This window comes from Myzus persicae, unplaced genomic scaffold (genome assembly GCF_001856785.1).
Source record: "Myzus persicae strain clone G006 unplaced genomic scaffold, MPER_G0061.0, whole genome shotgun sequence".
Taxonomy (NCBI): domain Eukaryota; kingdom Metazoa; phylum Arthropoda; class Insecta; order Hemiptera; family Aphididae; genus Myzus; species Myzus persicae.
Genome location: NW_019101675.1, coordinates 15724 through 34150, shown reverse-complemented (window position 1 = coordinate 34150; position 18427 = coordinate 15724). Strand labels below are relative to the sequence as shown.

Genomic DNA, 18427 nt, shown 5'->3' with positions numbered 1-18427 from the left:
GTTATAATGCAATTTAGCTGTTTACTTATTTTATAAGTTATAACAAATTATTAACAAGGGAACATTGTAAACACACTCACATTCATAGGCCATTCTGTATCTTACCTACCATAGATAAAGAAAAATGTCGTAAAACTTAAATCTAAAAACATTTTATATTTAACGAATTATTTTTGAGAACTATGACCTTCATTAACAATGATTCTATTGAACAAATTCCTCTATATTACACATTTTTCTTGTTCCCCAAGTGACTTTGTAGTATGGAAGTTTTGCCGTATAATATTATTTTAATGATAATTGTTACGCAAATAATCAGACATTTAATTTTAGCATACGTAGTTTACACATTGAAAATTGAAGTATAATGTGATTTGTAAGAAGTCTACCTCTCTCACTAAAATACAATTTAAATTATCGAAATCAGTGTATTGTTTTGTTTTAAAAACTATTATACATTTTTAGCAAATTATTATTTTTTAAATATTTCTCTGCCAATGTTACAATAACAGAAAGATTAAATATAATACAAACTGTATAAATTTAGAATTAATTTTTGGAATATTATTTGAAAAAAAAATTGTTAAGAGTATACATTACTCATGTAAACCATGTAGATTATAAATCAATGATTGTTTAGATTACTTCAATAATATACAATTGTTTAGAAGGTCATACTCTCCAGCTTCACATGTGGTGTTGACACTGTGCCCATTTGTACATAATAGTACATGTTGATTAAAAAATTCTGTTTTTTAATCATTATTAAATATAATTAAATAGGTAGGTTGTAACTTGTAGGTACATAATACCTATTCATTAGATTATAATATGTGTTATGATTATAAGTTTGAATTGAATGGGTAAAAAAACAAATATGAAATGTTATTAAGTAGCAATAATTATTTTAAGAGAAGCATTATCCATAATCAGTTATTAACTTAAGTTCTTTTTATTTTTACATTATAGAGATAATGAGTACAAATAGCCTCTGTTGTGTATGTATGCACTAAACATTTGGAAGACTATAAGAGTATTTAGAGTACTTATTATATTCCGACAATCAGCATACTTAAGTTGTGTTATAATTATTAAGTTAAGTAGTTACAGGCTAAAAAGTTTTAAATAAAATATAAACAAGAGGATGAAATCAAAGAAAATATATCAATATATTTGCATGTTGTTATTAATATTAATTAAGTCATAAAAGATAAAAATTAAAAAAGTGAGAAAAAAAGTACTAATACATTATTTTCAACATGTATAAAATCGTTATTTGATTTTTACCATTATTTCTTGAAGTCGTTTTCTAGCCGCTATAACACGTTCTTCTTGACTTTTAATGTCTTCGATGGTTACACTCACCTCCTAAAAAAATAAATTATGTTTTTAATGTTTTTTTATAGATATATTATAAAATTGATTTGTGTAAAAACATTTTTAAACTGCTCGTTATTTAAATATTATATCATACCTGGACAAGTGGTTGATCTGGAATCCGATATACAATTTCTTTATCATAATGAGATCGCATTGGAGGTTGTCCAGTCACTGGCATAGCGCATACATGTAAAGCAGTAGCTACACTCTGCAATAGAGTTTCATCACTAACATGAGGACCAGCTGGTCGCAATAGACCAGTCCATCCGGTACCTAATTCATAACCATCTTTCTCTGATGCTCGAATACCTTCAAGTCTTTTCTCCCAAAATACCTACAACAGATGATATTATGATAGATCCACAAATCAATGAACATACTGACTTACTTGTCTAGGCTTTTCTTGTCTTCCGTGTTTGAAGTCAGCTTTAACTTTTCCTTCTTGGTTCTTATGAACAGTAACAGGCTGTTTAAATATTGATGCTGTTTGTCTGATTGGTGGAACAAGAGCTCCTTCACTTCTTATACCACGACTAAATATTACATAATCAATATATTAGGTAGGTATAACATTAACAATATATTTTATACTAATTTATAAATGTTTAAGCTTAGAGTATTTCAATTTATTTAATGGTCAACTTGTTGGGCATTTATTATTTATGATTATTCAAGTAACTAAATATGATAATCATATTAGTATATTATACATTATTATGAACAAATGGAATGTAAAAACTTTTTTTGGTTGAAATGAGTAGTAATAATTATAATTAATAATATATTGGCGTACTATATAAGGTGGCTGTTAGCCAGACAGTAGCCACCAGCCAATAACATTTAAACTTTTTTATTTTTATTTTATATGAAATTTACAATTTGTACTTAACGCCACAACGAGTAAATACGATACAGAAATAGACATATATTTTATTAAAACATATAAATATTAAATAAAAAAAGTTTACAATAAACTATGCAATTATGTCTAAAGATTAATAACTTATCAATGAGTAAGATTGAATTAAATGCTAGGTCTTGTTTATACTAAATTCAAATTTTACTCGGATATAAATATATTTAACAATTCCAAAAATATTTTAGTCAACTACTACGTATTCAAATACATTCTTGGTTTGCAAGCAACTTAGTGGCTTGAAATGCTTTCATTTTAAAAAAGACTACACAAATAATAAACGTTATATTATGGTTCATACCATAGAATTTCCATTTCTTCGGCTTGCGTCTTTAAAATCAAAATTTGTTCTCTCCGCTTTTCGGCTCGTTTCATCCGCGATATTCTAGCTTTGGTTTCCAATGACCTCTTCTTTAACCGGGGCATAATGAATGATATTGGCTTTATGATATTGTCTGCAGTAGGTACCGTTTCCGTTAGTGCCGTTTTAGAAAACTACCAAATTCAATACAAAAACCAAAATCTAATACGAAATTATAAAATAAAAGATTTATTGCATTTTAGAGCATTTTGAATACAAAATAATTTTGTTTATAGTTTATACTGATAAGCTGGGTATACGGTCTCCAGAGCAGTTTAATGTGAACTTAACCAAGGTTTTGTTTAACACAAAATAAAAATGTGGTTACCTACGACCTGCCACCGTGTCCGTGTTAAGAATTTTCTAGAATTTAAATTATAGTATTGTTTAAGCAAATGATTTCCCTGGTCATTAAATATTTAATTAATCTATCTTCTATTATGCATTTAGGTGCTATTATCTAACCCACGGTGAAATAGTTGAATATTTTTAAGTATTTGGTGTATTCTGATAACATGAAACTTGATTTTTAGAAAAATATTCTAGAAATGTGATTGGTTGTACAATGTGGTTATCTAGTGTGCAACTACCATAAGAGGTATAAGGTTTAAGGTTTAAGGTTTATTTTTAAAGTATCACAATGATAACACATTTTGATTTTTGATAAAAGACGAAAGTTGTATTTAAAAAAATTTGATCAACAAGATGCGTTCACTCATCATTACATCTATTTAAATGTTTAAATTTGGTATTCTCAGTAGTGAATTGCATAATATTATCTTTAATACATTCAATATACTATAATACATGTTCCTTGTAACTTGTAAGTATAACAATTACTAAATAATATCAAATTACATATTGTGAGTTATCTCGAATAATATAGACTATATAACATTATATACTACTAGATAGATACACTAAGTCTCAAGGGATCATAGTTTAATAATTATTTGGACACATTTAACTAATTGGAAAACAAATTTTAAAGAATTAATGTCTAAAACTTGGATTAAAAAAACAGAAAATTACTGTACTTAAAAATAAATAAAGTAATAAAATACAGGTAATTTACATAATACGAAAAAAAGCTGAGTATGCCAGGCGCACGATGGAAAAGAAACTGCCAATGGCGAAGTAGTAATAAGATTACTCGGAGGAATTATATTTACTAAAGCAGAAATTTATGGTGCAGCTAAATCAACTAAACTATTGTTAATATTCGATCGACTTACACTTAGTTGGTTCTGATCTACCATGGTAGCTGCTTGTAATGCTTTTTTCCGTGCATTATAATCTCGGCAAATTTCCGCTCGACTTTTTGCTATTTTTTTTGGTTTTAGCGTCTTTTTTCGTTCGCGATACTCTTTTGTTCGCTGCGCATCTGTTTTACCCATAATTAATAGTCTATAGAAACAAAACTCCAAAATATGAATGCAACACACTGCCTATATAGATCATCTGAATTGCGCAACACGAGTTATAGCTGGGTTAATCTATAAAATAAATAGGTAGGTATGGATATTGGATATATATATATATATATATACACGGCTACATTCACTATTCTGTGTACAAATATTACCATCGGCTGGCGTGTCGTTCGTCCGTATAAAACACGCCGCTGCTGCCAATTTAATTAAAAACCACTGGTCAGTGGTCATTGATAAATTATATTATTATGCCAGTGAATTCCATATTTCGTGATATTATTATCATACGTTGTTGATATTGTATTATCATAGGGCCCGAGTAAGTCACGCCCGTAGCGCCTTTTGGTCGCTACGGCTGGACCCATGAATCCCACGAAGAACTAAAGAAGTTTCACTTCAGTATAAACAAAAATTAGGTATTTATTGTTAGGTACCTATGTATCGTGTGTCAAATATTACAACGTATATCAACTATTTATTTTAAAAACATAATATAGCTAATTATAATAATATTTAAGTATGGTTTTATGAATACTAAATAGGTATTGTATAATCATTAATAATATGATCTGTAGTTATAATACGATTTTATAAATTACTATTATAAATAATGTGCAAGTGTATTAGTGACTAAAAAATCATTTAACACGAAACAAAAAATGCATTGTATTTAATCAAACATATTATGTAAGTTATATATTACAATAAATCTTTCGGCAGATTGCCTTAAGAGGAGTTTAAGACAAAATTATAACCTACATTTTTTATTTATTTATTATCTTTATGAAATAATAATTTTTATTAAGAAATTAAAAGAAATTTTTATAAAAAAGAACTAAGAAGACAGTTTAATGCAGATACATACGTATACATAATACATATCTTATTTATTTTTGTAATGATCAATGATACTTATATTGTTTTTTTAAATTTATTTTAGATAAATTCCAATAAACATTTATCATGACATGCAACTGCGTGGATGCTCCTGTTCCTCCATTGTTTGGTGTTCAAACTTTATTTGCTGCTCAACATACTTCAGAGTCTTGTGGCGCTAACGGTTTACCGTTAACTCCCAATTCTATTACAATTTTAGGATATGCTCAAAAACTAAGGACCTTAAACCATCCAAATTTAGTGTCACATTTGGACTTTATTCGGAAACAGCATGGACGCATCATTTTAGTCTCTCAATATTTCAATCGATCTCTGTGGACTGAATCAAAAAACTATTTGTTACTAATACCGCTGGAAAAAGTACTAAGTTGGACTCATAGGGTTTTGTCCGCGTTGTCCTATTTAAATGATAATGGTTTAGTGCATCGATTTTTAACTCCACAATACATATTATTAGATGACGAAGATAATGTTAAACTGTTTAACTTTGGGATTTATTATATGACAAACAGTGGTAAAAATATTACTTTTCCCATTGGAAAACTAAAATATACTGCACCTGAAGTGTTAGTTCTCGATAGAGCTTCAAATAAATCTGGTCCTAAAACAGATTCTTGGTCATTGGGTATTATTGTTTTAGAATTGTTGCTGGGAGCACAACTTTGGCCAACACTCAAGCTTAGTCAGATAATTCGGAAAATATTATCGTTAACACATTGTACTGATGTTGTGATGAGACTTGCTCGTGAAATGGGCCGTTTGACAATGTATCAATCATTGCCCAGTGAATTGAAAGACTTTCTCAGTAAATGCATTTGTATGGATGTTACTAAAAGAATGTGTCCAAAAGAGTTATATGATCATAAGATATTTTCTCTTTTTGAGTACACAAAAATATTAACAAATAAATGTTATTCATGTAAACACCCATTGCGTCAAATGAAACTGAATCAAGTCTATTATTTGTGGAAACTAGCTGGTGGAGATGTTGAATGGGCATTAAAAAAAAAAGGCTTATTAAGAAATGAATCGTCCATTTTACTCATACCTCGACTGATCATCCTTGAAGGAACATTGTATGGTAATACACGTAATCAAAGTTGTTTATTGGACTTACAGATAATTGAGCTTTCTTTAGACCTTTTAGTAAATAGGCTTCAGCATCTCAAAATAACAGATTATGATCCACTAATTGATCAAATTAAAGAATGTGATGATACTACTGACAAGTTACCATTAGTTATTCGTGAAAAAGACACTGAATATCAGTTTCATCGAATTGTCTTGTTTGATCGTTTGTTATCGTCATATCCTTTCAAATTGGATAAATTACTCACCGAAGCAAAGAAAGATATTCCACCATATTTCAGAGGAAAAATTTGGGCATGTTTGTTGAATGTTTGCAGTGATACAGAAAACACTTATTTGTCTATAGATAAAGAAACTGCCGGGGTTACAGATAGACAAATCGAAGTTGATATACCAAGATGCCATCAGTACAATGATCTACTATCGTCTTCGGTAGCTCATAAAAAATTAAAAAGGGTCTTAAAAGCGTGGCTTGTTAGTCATCCTAAATATGTTTATTGGCAGGGTTTGGATTCATTGTGTGCCCCATTTGTTTATTTAAACTTTTGTGAAGAACATGTAGCTTATGCCTGTTTAACAGCATTTGTAAAAAAATATTTGAACGATGTATTTTTACGTGATAACTCTGCTGTGATTCGGGAATATTTAATAAAATTATTTCATTTAATAGCATTCCACGACCCACAACTAGCAAATCACTTGGATGACAAAGGTTTCATACCAGATTTATTTGCTATACCTTGGTTTTTAACAATGTTCTCGCACGTGTTTCCCATGCATAAAATTTTTCACCTTTGGGATAAACTCTTATTAGGTGATTCGTCATATCCATTATTTGTAGGACTATCAATTCTCTCCCAGTTACGTAGTACATTATTGAATTCTGGGTTTAATGAGTGTATATTATTGTTTTCAGACCTACCAGAAGTGGACATAGAGAAGTGCGTTTTAGAATCGTCTAAGTTTAATGATGTAACACCAAGGTCAATAACATTTAGAAAATATGAGTTGAGAACTGAAACACGAGAGCATGATCCATGTTTAACCTATGAAGTATTGCAAAATGAATTTAGTCCTAGAATTAGTGTTTATGATTTGCAAGAATTAAAAAAATCGAGTCATAAATTTTTGGTCGTAGATGCTAGAGCACAAGAATGTTACATAGAAAAGAGTATACCAGGTAGTTTAAATATTCCTATTAAAGAGGAAGACTTTGCAGATGAAAATTTTGATTTAGCCCCTAGTCCAGAATTAAGTGCTTTAGTTAATAATCGAGGCAGTGTATTAATAGTGGTCGACAATGTTTATGAATTAAATAAAGTTAGAAAGTTTTGTAGATTTTTGGTCAAAAAAGAATACCCTAAAGTATGTAGTTTACATGGAGGTATAGAGGCATTAGAAACTTTTAATATTTTGGTACCAGCTATATTGTTTTAATTCATTATAGAAACATTATTTTATTTTATTAAAAAATGAATTGCAATTACAATTGTTATTATTTCTATAGTATTAAGTTTTAATTTTTTATTATATCATTATATTATTATAAAATTAGAATAAACGCAGATTTTAATCATAATGTTCTGAATTATAAATGTATTATTTTAAATATTATTGTGTGTATTTTTTGTTTTATACTGATTGTATAATATTTATATCTCTAAAGACATATTATATTTATACTTTATATTAAATATTATTTTTGTATTTAAAAGTGAAAATGATCAATTAACAAAAAAAATTAATATGTAATTTGTAAGTATAATAATTATAACTTTTATATGTTATTAATATGCCAATTAAAATATATTAAAATATCTCTTGTGTTTGAGGTCAACATTTTAAATAACCACATTTAAAGTTTAAAACTTTTTAAAATAATATTTTAATTATCGACAATATTTGTAACATTCATTATTATATTTAAGTAATTAATTTAATTCTAATTTTGAGTATACTATAATGTGTAATAATTATTAAGTTTAAAGAAAAACATTGTTAAAATAGTTATTCTGTTAAATATACGAGTCAATTTAATTTGAATTTTTTCTGACATTTTAACTTTGTGTATTTTTAAGAACATTAATAGGTTTTATATTAGGATACATTTTAAGAACTTAATAATACTATTTTTCTTAACTTTTCAAGTGATATTTTATAATTAAATATAATGTAAAGATTTGAATTATTTTATCAACTTGGTAAGTTACATTATACTCAATTATAATATGTTAGTAATTTACCTACCTATTCGTTTAAGTTATCACTGTTTATTTTATAGTGTCTTTACAACATCTTTAAGCATATAATGTATTTTATTAAATTATTCATATTCATGTTTGTACTAATCATATTAATCTTATTTGATGGAATTGGTTAATATTTTAAACATTGTAAAAATGTTAATTGTTAAATCATCAAGTTCCTTTTAATCTATGTTCAATGTTCAATTATTGTTAACTTTCATGTTGCTCTAAAAACTTGTTTGTTACCTTTACAATTGTTTTTAGCTGTTACCAAAATATATTTTGTTTAATTTTAATGATATTAATTTATTGTATTTTATTATGTAACATATTATTTACAAAATACATTTTTTGTTAAATGATTAAATAAACTTAAATGTTTGCTCCCCCCTCACCAAAACATCTGATGAGATGATACAATTTAAGGCATTTACCCTAATAAAATATATAGAAATATTTCAAATTTAATAGGTTCTACTGTCTACAATTGTGATATTTTCAACATTGTCGAACAACTACTACCAAGTACCTGTACTATTATACTGCTATAGTGCTATAGTCTGTATAACAATATACTTACCCACCTAATATTTATTTATGTATAAATTAATATATTTATATACAGCTGTGATATTTAGGGTGATTTTTTTTGTAAATTAAATTTATATTTTGCTATTTGGTGGGATTATTATTTAATTTAATAAATTACTATTACAGTTTTTTTTTCTTAGGAATTACATTTGTAGCGCTGTAGATACTAGAAATTCAAAAACAAATGAAGAGAAAATATCAGTCGTGAAAAGTGAAAATTATAGTTTTTATTAAAAACAAATATTAATTCGGTGGCTATTCCAGCATACCTAGGTGCTAGGTAGGTACCATTACCTACTTGAAATAATAATTATATTTATACATAGGGATAGGGTAAACTGGTAAAGATCAAATACGTAGGAAACGTTATTGATTAAAAATTTAAAACCATATTACCTATATTATTATATTATTATGCATCAATTTTGGAAAAATAAACTGTCATAAGTACGTTATTATAGTAGGTAGGTTACTAACCTGCTATACTAATTATACCAATGATCGCGGACAACCTATTCGTAAAAATAGATTATAGTGACCTATGCTTATTCGTAAAGAAATCACTTGAGTATAATACACATTAAAATAGGGGTTTGGTGTGGCTCGGTGGTTGATCTCAGTCACTAACGTGTTTTGAGATCAGACATCGGCTGGTGCCGCTAGTTACCGGATGGGTGACCATCCGGGTTTTTAGTGACGAATAACCTCGACTCACATACGCGTGTTCCTCAACCAACCGCAACCCCATACAAAAATGCCAATGGCCATAATTACAGATGCTTGATCAATAAAATAAAAAATACCAATAATAATATGATGATGTGTGTAATAAATTTGTAGATTTACTATTGTTATCGCTCTGTACACGTCTTAAAATATACGCGTGTGTTATGCCCTTGCGGCCCGGGACTCGGGAGTGGTGCCGGTCATATGGCCGAGAAAAATCAATAAGCATGTGCGCGACCGCGTTGAACGGAATAGTCCTCTGTTTGCACGCTGCGGTGTAACAACTACCAACTAACATAGCTGCGGCCGGGTAGGTTAACTAGCAGTAACCATTTCTGACCAAACAACGACTTTTTAGAACTAGCGAAACAAATCATATTCCAGCATGTACCAATAATAGTAAAATAACATACGTTTTGGTGCGCGAGTATTAGTCGCCTCACCCAGCTCGTCTGTCAGTCATCGAAATCGTACGCGCGATATGACCACGCCGTCGCCACAGCTGCTTCCGTCTCGTCACCCCGAACAGAAACCGTCGACGAGATCAACGACGTTTGAGTCAAGAAATAATATAGGACCTACCTATTCATAATATTATATCGGGTTTCGCGTGTCCTTGCTGGTTGCCGCAGAGGATCGCGTCCATGTCAGGCGAGCCATGAGGCTTATTATTTCATGTCATGGTGGTAGTGAGAGTACAGAGAGCCCGAGTATTTCGCTACACGCCGACCGCAAAGATCTGGGCATGGACAATCAAGGTGCTTCCGTTTGTTTTAGTGTTGCTCGTCGTTTTCGCCATGTGCTTCATAGCCATAACTCGAGTGAGTCTTTTTTCAAATTGTTTATTTACCTACACGTTCGCTCAGTCTACGAATGAAGTTAATCAAAATATATTTTTACTGGTTAAAAATTAACAGATTATATCCAAACAATAAATATATTTCCACATTACATCTTATGGTTTATTCTGAGCGGAGCGATTGATGTAGGTATTGGTTTATAGTAAAAAATTTGGATTAAATTTTTTTTTTGGGGGAGGGAGGTCAAAAGAAAAAATCCTGGTATTTTTTAAAACATTTTGTGGGGAGGGAAAATAAAAAAAAAACGGAAAAACGGAAACATTTACGCACTAGCAACTTTTAAAAAGAATAACCATATATATTAATTAATTGTTGAGCTCTAATAACTTTTGGTTGAAAGCTAATAAAAAACCATAGATATAGATATTTGAAAGGTTTACTAAATATATTTATTGGATATGACACCTATTATTTAAAAATATTTTAATTGATCTATTTGAAATATTTGACTTTTTGATTTTTGTTGATAAAACCTTTAGTTGAATACAACGTTAGGGTACCTATAGCATTCTTAGGCACAATTTTTTTTTAAATAGACAAAACTTCCGATTTTGATCAAGTTAGAAGTATATATGAATTATAACGATTTTAGTTAGGTATAGAGGTATACCTACCGCAGTATCGCTTACCTATTTACAGTTAAAAATTGCTTTAAACAATATAACAGTTAAAAAAACTGAAGTATTCTCTATTCAGGCCATACCTTCAGTCTGTGTTTTAAGTGTTTTGAACTATGTGAACATTCTTATTATTAATTCCGAGTACCTACAGTGTCCAATTAACATTTTTCAATGTTAAAAAAAAATTAAATTATGACTACCTACGTCAATGATATGTATATATTATATTTCTTATATATATATCATATACAGTACAAACACTTAACACTAAACAGTATAATATTAATATTTGCGTATCGTTTTATATTTTACACAGTTGATTTAATTCGTGTATTTAATTATTACATATCTTGTGTACCTACTACCTATAGGTACGCAAAATACAAATGTTTGTATTAATTATTTTATAGGCTCCAGCTTTGCAAAAAAGAAATTCTCTGAAGGTCAACAGCTTACATGTGGCAAAATTAAAACCAGATGTAAGTAGTAAATATAATATTGACGTTTAAAGCATTTTAAATTTAAAACCTATTAAGTTTGCTAAAATAATGAAATTATATATTTCGAAAATTAGCCAGCTAGCAGTACACAGAATAAAGATTTCCAGTTAGAACGTTTGTTGAAGTCGAAGCCACCAAACCTTCATTTGTTCGTCACTCAGTTGAAGAACGAAGCTAACGGATATTGTTCGGGAAAACTAGCGGAATTGCAAAAGAATGCAGAGAAATCAAATGTAATTTCAGAACGATTAGGGCCATGTCGACTAAAACCATGGTGCCCAAAAATACCACCAGTGTTATGTAAGTATATCTAGTTTGGGCATTAACACTTTAAAAATTTAAATTAAGTTAAAACGTTTAGTTAAGTAACTTTTTATCTTTTTTTGAAATTAACTTTTAATTTAATGAGTTACTTTTGTTACATGAATGACGTGCTAACTCCAAGTTAATATTTTATTCAGAAGTATAATATTGAAATTAAGTTACATTTTTAATAAAATACGAATTCATAATTTTGTAGTTTGAGAAATATATATATATTAGAGATAAATTCAGATAGTCGATAATCATAAAAATATTCAATACTATGTAGAACATTTTTGAAATAGAAAACATGTAGAATAGTTATCAGTTTATGTTTGATGTAGGTCGACACGTCGGGGGCCGGTGAGCTGCAATTTCTTTATGTAGTCTGTATTGATACAATTGAATTAAATACAATACTCAGTTAGGTCAGGTTAGTACATACAGTATACATACAGTGGTGTATGCAGGATTTTTCAATAGGGAAGGGGGGTTGGGTCTGAAATAATTATAATTTTATTTTTATTTTGTCCAATCTAATAATTTCAGACTTCTAGATGAGATTAGGTATTTGAAAACGTTTGTACAATTTCAATTCAATTTTTTTTCAACTTTTAGTTTTCTAGTAGAAAAAAATTCTCTAATCACAAACTTCGATCTAGGTTTTCGGAAGAAAATTGTATCTTATAGTTGGTACTTTTGGCCTTTCGGAGGTCAAACTTTGAACATATCCAAATGTATACATATATACAATCGAGTTTGTATAACTCAAATTTTTTTCTGGGCCTTTTATCTTGAATTGTTGGTATTCGAGGTATATAACTCGAAACATACGTATTAAGTAGAATTTATTTTTATTCCTTTCGAGATTCGAGTTATCGAGACTCGACTGTAAATATATGATTGTGATATATCTTGTAATCAACTAAATAACAATCTTATAAGTATTTTTTTGTTTATTTTTATTTTATGTAATTACGACAACTATAGTCCACAACCAAGAATATCCACATTGAGTACTACTGTGTAATAAAAATAAGTAAAATACATTTTTTTAACAGTTTATAAAAAAATAGTTTAAATTATAAGGATTAATTATCACCTATTTTACTTGGTACCTAATGAGTATTGACTATTGACTAAGGGTTTACTTGAAAATGTGTTTTATTTTATTTTAAAATATCCTACATTCAAAATTCTATAACTCAACTATTTGGTTGCCATTTTAAAATAAAAATAAAATGTCTTTCGCATTCGAAAAATTTACCTAAATATAGAAAACAAAGAATAGTTAACATAATAATATGATCATTCTTTAGTATCTCGATTAACAAAAGCATTACGGTGAAAATTAAACATCTGTACGATGTATTGGTATTATAATATAATTATAAATTAATTATATACCTATAATTTTTCGAATTTGATTAGGTATTTAATACCCATCTTCCTACCTACAAAATTGTACATGTATATCAGTGTAATGTGTATCATTTGGCAAATTACAATTAATATTACACAAGGGCATGTAGAATGAACCTGCAGTGTTATAAACTTTAGTAATATGTGTGTTGTTTGAATTTCACAATTTTATAGACGGTGCTGAGAAATTGGACAGCGTCGCCGTTAATATGACCGAAGAGGAAATCGTGGATGCGGTTGGATCAATGGGCGTTGGTGGTTCTTGGGCACCGGATGATTGTAAAGCTAGACACTCGGTGTGCATCATCATACCCTACAGGGACAGAAAAGATCATTTGTGGACATTATTGTACAGGCTCATACCAGTCTTGAAAAGACAACAGTTGGATTTCAAGATATTTGTAGTCGAACAGGTAATACAAAATATATGAAATGAAATTTAAATACCTATACATATTAGAAGCATATCGTAATATGCTCAAGTCTGCTGCAAGTATCCTTCTATTTATAATTGACAATTAGGAATTTGAATGCCATTTGAATATATTAATTAGTTGTAGAGTATTTTTTTTTACTATTTTATTATCCTGCAGCTCATCGTTACGAGTGAATATTACGTGATTGAAAAATTTACTGAGGAATTAGGGACAGATTTAAATTCAATTTCATAAGAAATCCCGATAAAAAAGTTTCCAATCAGGTAAACACAAATCGTAATTGTTCGGTCCATATTTTAATAACATTTAATGCTTTTTGCCTTTTAGTATATATGATGCGATGTAGGTACATGGTTCATCTAAATACGATTTATTACAAATATATTGGTTTTCTTTCTCGTCATCACGACAACACATCTTATCTGTAATTCTGCATAAGTGAAATATTAGTAGTATTATACTACGTTATTATTATTATTTTTACCGTACTTATATTGTTTAGCTATACTTGTTAAAAAGTGAAGTAAAAATGTAAAATGTTATAATACAAAATACTACCATAAGAAAACGTATGTCTGTATATAGGTCAGTAATGTTACGTTCAATAAAGGGGCAATTATGAATGCGGCTTTTTTGACGATTTACCGTACGTACGGCCTACGTGGCGAGGGTGATTGGCATAAAGGGCTATACGGCTGCTATGTCTTCCATGACGTGGACATGTTGCCAGAGGACGACAGAAACATGTACAGTTGTCCGGAATTTCCCAGACACATGTCGGTGGCCGTCAACGAATTTAAATATCAGTAAGTATAACATACCTAGACAATATTACCATCATACTACTATTAATATTAATACCATATTGTTTAAATTGTGTAATATCATATTCTCATCATAGAATTATATACACATTCAGATAACATGTAGAGGTATATGTGTTATAAAATAAAATAAACCAAAATATTAAAATAAATAAATTTAACAAATTATAATTTGTATTAATTACATTATATATTATTATTTTATCATGTATGAAAAATGGTCATCTAAAAATTTGGTGAACATTTAAGAATCTACGGTTAGGTAATTGTTTTTGAGTGAAAAAACAAAATCAATTTTGTTGAAAAGTGGTTTTGTGAAAAATGTCAATTTTTTTTCTTAAATTAATTTTGTTCTTCTCTACACTTTTGAAAAGTACTGGGCATACTTTTGACTCCTCAAAGTACCAATTAGATTCACTTTCCTATAAGAAAATATGCTGAATTTCAAAATCGAAGAATTTTTACTGCGCCAAAAGGCAAAAGGTAATGACAGACACTCAAAAATAAAAACACTACGCAATACATTGTAAAATTAATACATTCATAGCTCAGGTTAGAATCTAAAATGGTGGGGGATCGAAATTGGTAATTCACCATGTATATAATTTAGTAAATTAATATTGTATCAAAATAACCAAAACCAATACACCCTGAAAAACTATAGAAAACATACGACAGGCTTTTACAGAATTACATCAAGTATAAAACGGCGCAAGTATAAAACTATAAAACCGTCATTGATTTTATTAGCGCGCTAAAAATACTTTCTTACATAATATAATATCAACCCTATGTTCTTATTTTATCCTTTATAAATACCCACGATTGGTTTTATAGTGCATTAATATTATAGCCTATTAGGCTAAGCCTAAGGTCGTTGAATAAACACGAACAAATACGTATAGATACACTATAGTACTATACCATCTAACCTGAAAATAGTGGTAGTGACGTCATCGTCGTTCCAATTATTAGATTAACAATCTATAGACCGTCCATCTGATGATGACGTCGTGACGGGTATTAATAAAGTTGATATATTATGTGCATAATATGTATTTATATAAGCTTTTATAACCTCTCTAACTAATTGTATAAATTTTATTGAAAAAGCCAGTATAGGATTAACGCCCTTGCAGACTTTTGACATTGACATATACAATTACATTATTGATGTATATATAGCTGATAGGTACCTATGTAATAACTAATAAGTATAATATGTATTGGTTACGGTTTCGCGATAAATGTTATATAATGGTTGATCGTGTAAAATAGGATTATTCCCGTATGTACAACTAAGAGTTCAGAATATATAGATAGGTACCTATAATAATAAGTACCTTCTACCTACGTGGTACGCCACAGTTTACATGTACGAATCTATACAGGAAACGGATTTTAAAATTTTTACAAAATGAACTTTAAAAAATGAACTGTATTATTGGTTTTCAAATTATATTTTTACTACCTCTTTCTAATGAGTACGTACTTTTTTTCGATAGGAGTTTTCAAAATATAGCGTCACGCTGCGCCGCCACGGGTATACGTATATTTATATTATAGGTACTACTCAGGTTTTTGGGTGATAGCTTCGGGTCGGCTGTATACTCACATGTGGCCTAAGGCCATAGTCCTTGTGACCAAGGATGGACTGAAGGGAATTAAAATAGGCCTCAATGAAACAGAAAATTCAGTCTAAATATTAAAAACTTAAAATAGTACTAAACTTTGTAGTTTGTTGAAAATGTCTTACCTTTCCCTTTTTATTATGTAATTACAGAATACACTGAATTAAGACAGTTATTATTAAATACTCCAATACGTATAATAGGTACTTTCATTAAATCGGCACAAAGTAGCTCAAATTTTTACCGGCCCAGATGGTGTTCACTCGCCTGCCACCCTAGCGAATCCACCACTCCTTGAGATTCTGTAGGATGTTAGATTATGACATAGAATCTTTACCAAAATTGATTAAGTAGTTTTGAGAACACCGCGAGGACAAATAAAATATCACGTACGTCTTACGTACACCACGCTGTCTCTCTATGTATATATTATACTCTGTCTATCGGGAAAACATGATGCGCATCAACGAAAATCGGTTCTTCTGCAAATTCCTTCCCAACTATCCTTGCCATTGTGGAACCGGTGACGACTGTCAGTGGCAGAATGTCGAGTAGAGATGCGAATAATTGGCGAGTTCTCTCGCTGGACAGAGAGTATAGTATGGTATAGATGAGTAAATGAGTAATGAGTAATGACTATACAGTGAAGTAAACTCCTGTATAATTAACACCATTTTGTTTTAAAATAACTCAATAATTTAATAGGGATAATGTGAAACTAAAAATGTTGGTACGATGTTAGATATAATCTAAAATAGTTAAATGTATGATTCAGTTTTATTCAGACAAAAGTATTAAAAAACTAGTATAGTATTTGTATATCATTTAGGTTTACTCACTGTGAAACCACAATATAAATTTTTTTCACTCTCAAACATTTAGATTACCTTACCACAAGTTGGTGGGCGGCGTGTTCAACATAAGACCGGATCATTACTTCCTCGTCAACGGCTACTCGAATCTGTTTTGGGGTTGGGGAGGTGAAGACGATGATATGGGATATAGGTAAGTACTTTGTACATTTATATTTTATACATAAATACATGTAAAATGTATGGATATAAGTCTATAACATTGTATTATAACAAAATGTTGTATGCTCATTACCTAAGGATTTTTCAAGAGAGATGTCTAGTAAATGTCAGAATATCATCATTATATTATATAATGACAAAAGTACAATAATATATAATATTTAGCGTATATACCAACAAAACCGATGACACGTACAATTATATTCCGATGTTCAAGTTGTGTATGCGAATGCGAAAAGGTGTATAAGAGTACATTTGTGATTACTGATTAATATACATTTTATGTCAATACTGCTCAAACGAGAGGGCCCTCTAAACACCTTAAAGCCCTCGCTCCTAAGTCGTGCCTTCGTAATAGGTCTAACCTACTTGGCTACCTGTATACGTATATAACATGAGTAGGTACGTGACTACGTGAGGTATTCACAACAATTGTTGATAAAACGCTGATATAGAATACACACGCACTATACCTTTATAATGGTTTAACCTATTTCGTAACGAGATTTCGAACTATTGTTGATATATTTAAAAATTCGTGTTTAAAAATCAAAAAATATAGGTTGAGTTTGTATTAAATATTTAAATGATATCATGTCTCGGAGTATACTTGACACCAATGACGTTGTTTAATTAATTTTCTGAATGTGCGAAATTTTCAAGCAGGCCACTCTAAATGTCGAATAGTAGTATGAAAATGTAGTATAAGTGTAGTTAGCTATATCGACATTCGACGCATAGGCCAAAATGATGCTATAATACAGAATTAATGAGCGTTAAAATTTTAGCTGATTTAATAATTAAATATAAACATTTTTTCAATTGTACATCGGTTTTACGAATAATAATAAATTGGGTTGTATTTTTTTATCAAAATGGAAAGTATGGTCTCTCATTATAATAATATAGACAATAACGATACAGAATAAAAATAACGGGGGACGAGGTGACCGAGTGGTCTGACTCTTCCGCTGCGACGCAGCCGGTCGCGGTTCGATCCTCGGCCACCGGGCGGCATTTTTCTCCGGACAAGTCGCGGTGACCGGAGAGCAAGTGCTGCCATCCCCCACCCCCGGGGCATGGCAGAAACCTACGGGTGCCCCATTCGAAATTCTGCCAAAACAAACACACACGTGTTCCCCCTACCGTTCCAAAAA

The 18427-nt window shown here is 29.9% G+C and overlaps 3 protein-coding genes across 7 annotated transcripts in view; 2 read left to right on the top strand and 1 right to left on the bottom strand.

Moving 5' to 3' along the window:
• Positions 1 to 1194: 1194 nt before the first annotated feature.
• LOC111030104 lies at positions 1195 to 4343 on the bottom strand. Its single transcript, XM_022309459.1, has 6 exons — positions 4243 to 4343; positions 3893 to 4153; positions 2598 to 2791; positions 1769 to 1913; positions 1475 to 1714; positions 1195 to 1368 (listed from the first exon to the last, which is right to left on the bottom strand). Exons 2-6 carry the CDS (start codon positions 4052 to 4054, stop codon positions 1273 to 1275), a joined length of 837 nt encoding a protein of 278 aa, XP_022165151.1. The 5' UTR covers positions 4055 to 4153; positions 4243 to 4343; the 3' UTR covers positions 1195 to 1272.
• On the top strand, positions 3319 to 7574 carry LOC111030103 (TBC domain-containing protein kinase-like protein). 5 transcript variants are annotated; one of them, XM_022309453.1, is made up of 2 exons: positions 3319 to 3480; positions 5031 to 7574. In XM_022309453.1, the coding sequence occupies exon 2, from the start codon at positions 5054 to 5056 to the stop codon at positions 7511 to 7513; it is 2460 nt and encodes an 819-aa protein (XP_022165145.1). In that variant the 5' UTR covers positions 3319 to 3480; positions 5031 to 5053; the 3' UTR covers positions 7514 to 7574. The 5 variants fall into 5 exon arrangements, with proteins under 5 accessions (XP_022165145.1, XP_022165146.1, XP_022165147.1 ...); XM_022309454.1 differs by lacking the exon at positions 3319 to 3480 and adding an exon at positions 4416 to 4506; XM_022309455.1 differs by lacking the exon at positions 3319 to 3480 and adding an exon at positions 4436 to 4520.
• A 2305-nt stretch (positions 7575 to 9879) lies between these two features.
• The window catches only part of LOC111030108 (beta-1,4-N-acetylgalactosaminyltransferase bre-4-like), an 11546-nt gene continuing 2998 nt past the window's right edge, over positions 9880 to 18427 (top strand). The window contains exons 1-6 of the mRNA XM_022309467.1: positions 9880 to 10460; positions 11530 to 11598; positions 11694 to 11919; positions 13519 to 13757; positions 14367 to 14587; positions 17119 to 17241. Coding sequence (XP_022165159.1) covers positions 10320 to 10460; positions 11530 to 11598; positions 11694 to 11919; positions 13519 to 13757; positions 14367 to 14587; positions 17119 to 17241 — 1019 coding nt within the window. The 5' untranslated portion in view covers positions 9880 to 10319. The remainder of the gene's footprint in view (positions 10461 to 11529; positions 11599 to 11693; positions 11920 to 13518; positions 13758 to 14366; positions 14588 to 17118; positions 17242 to 18427) is intronic.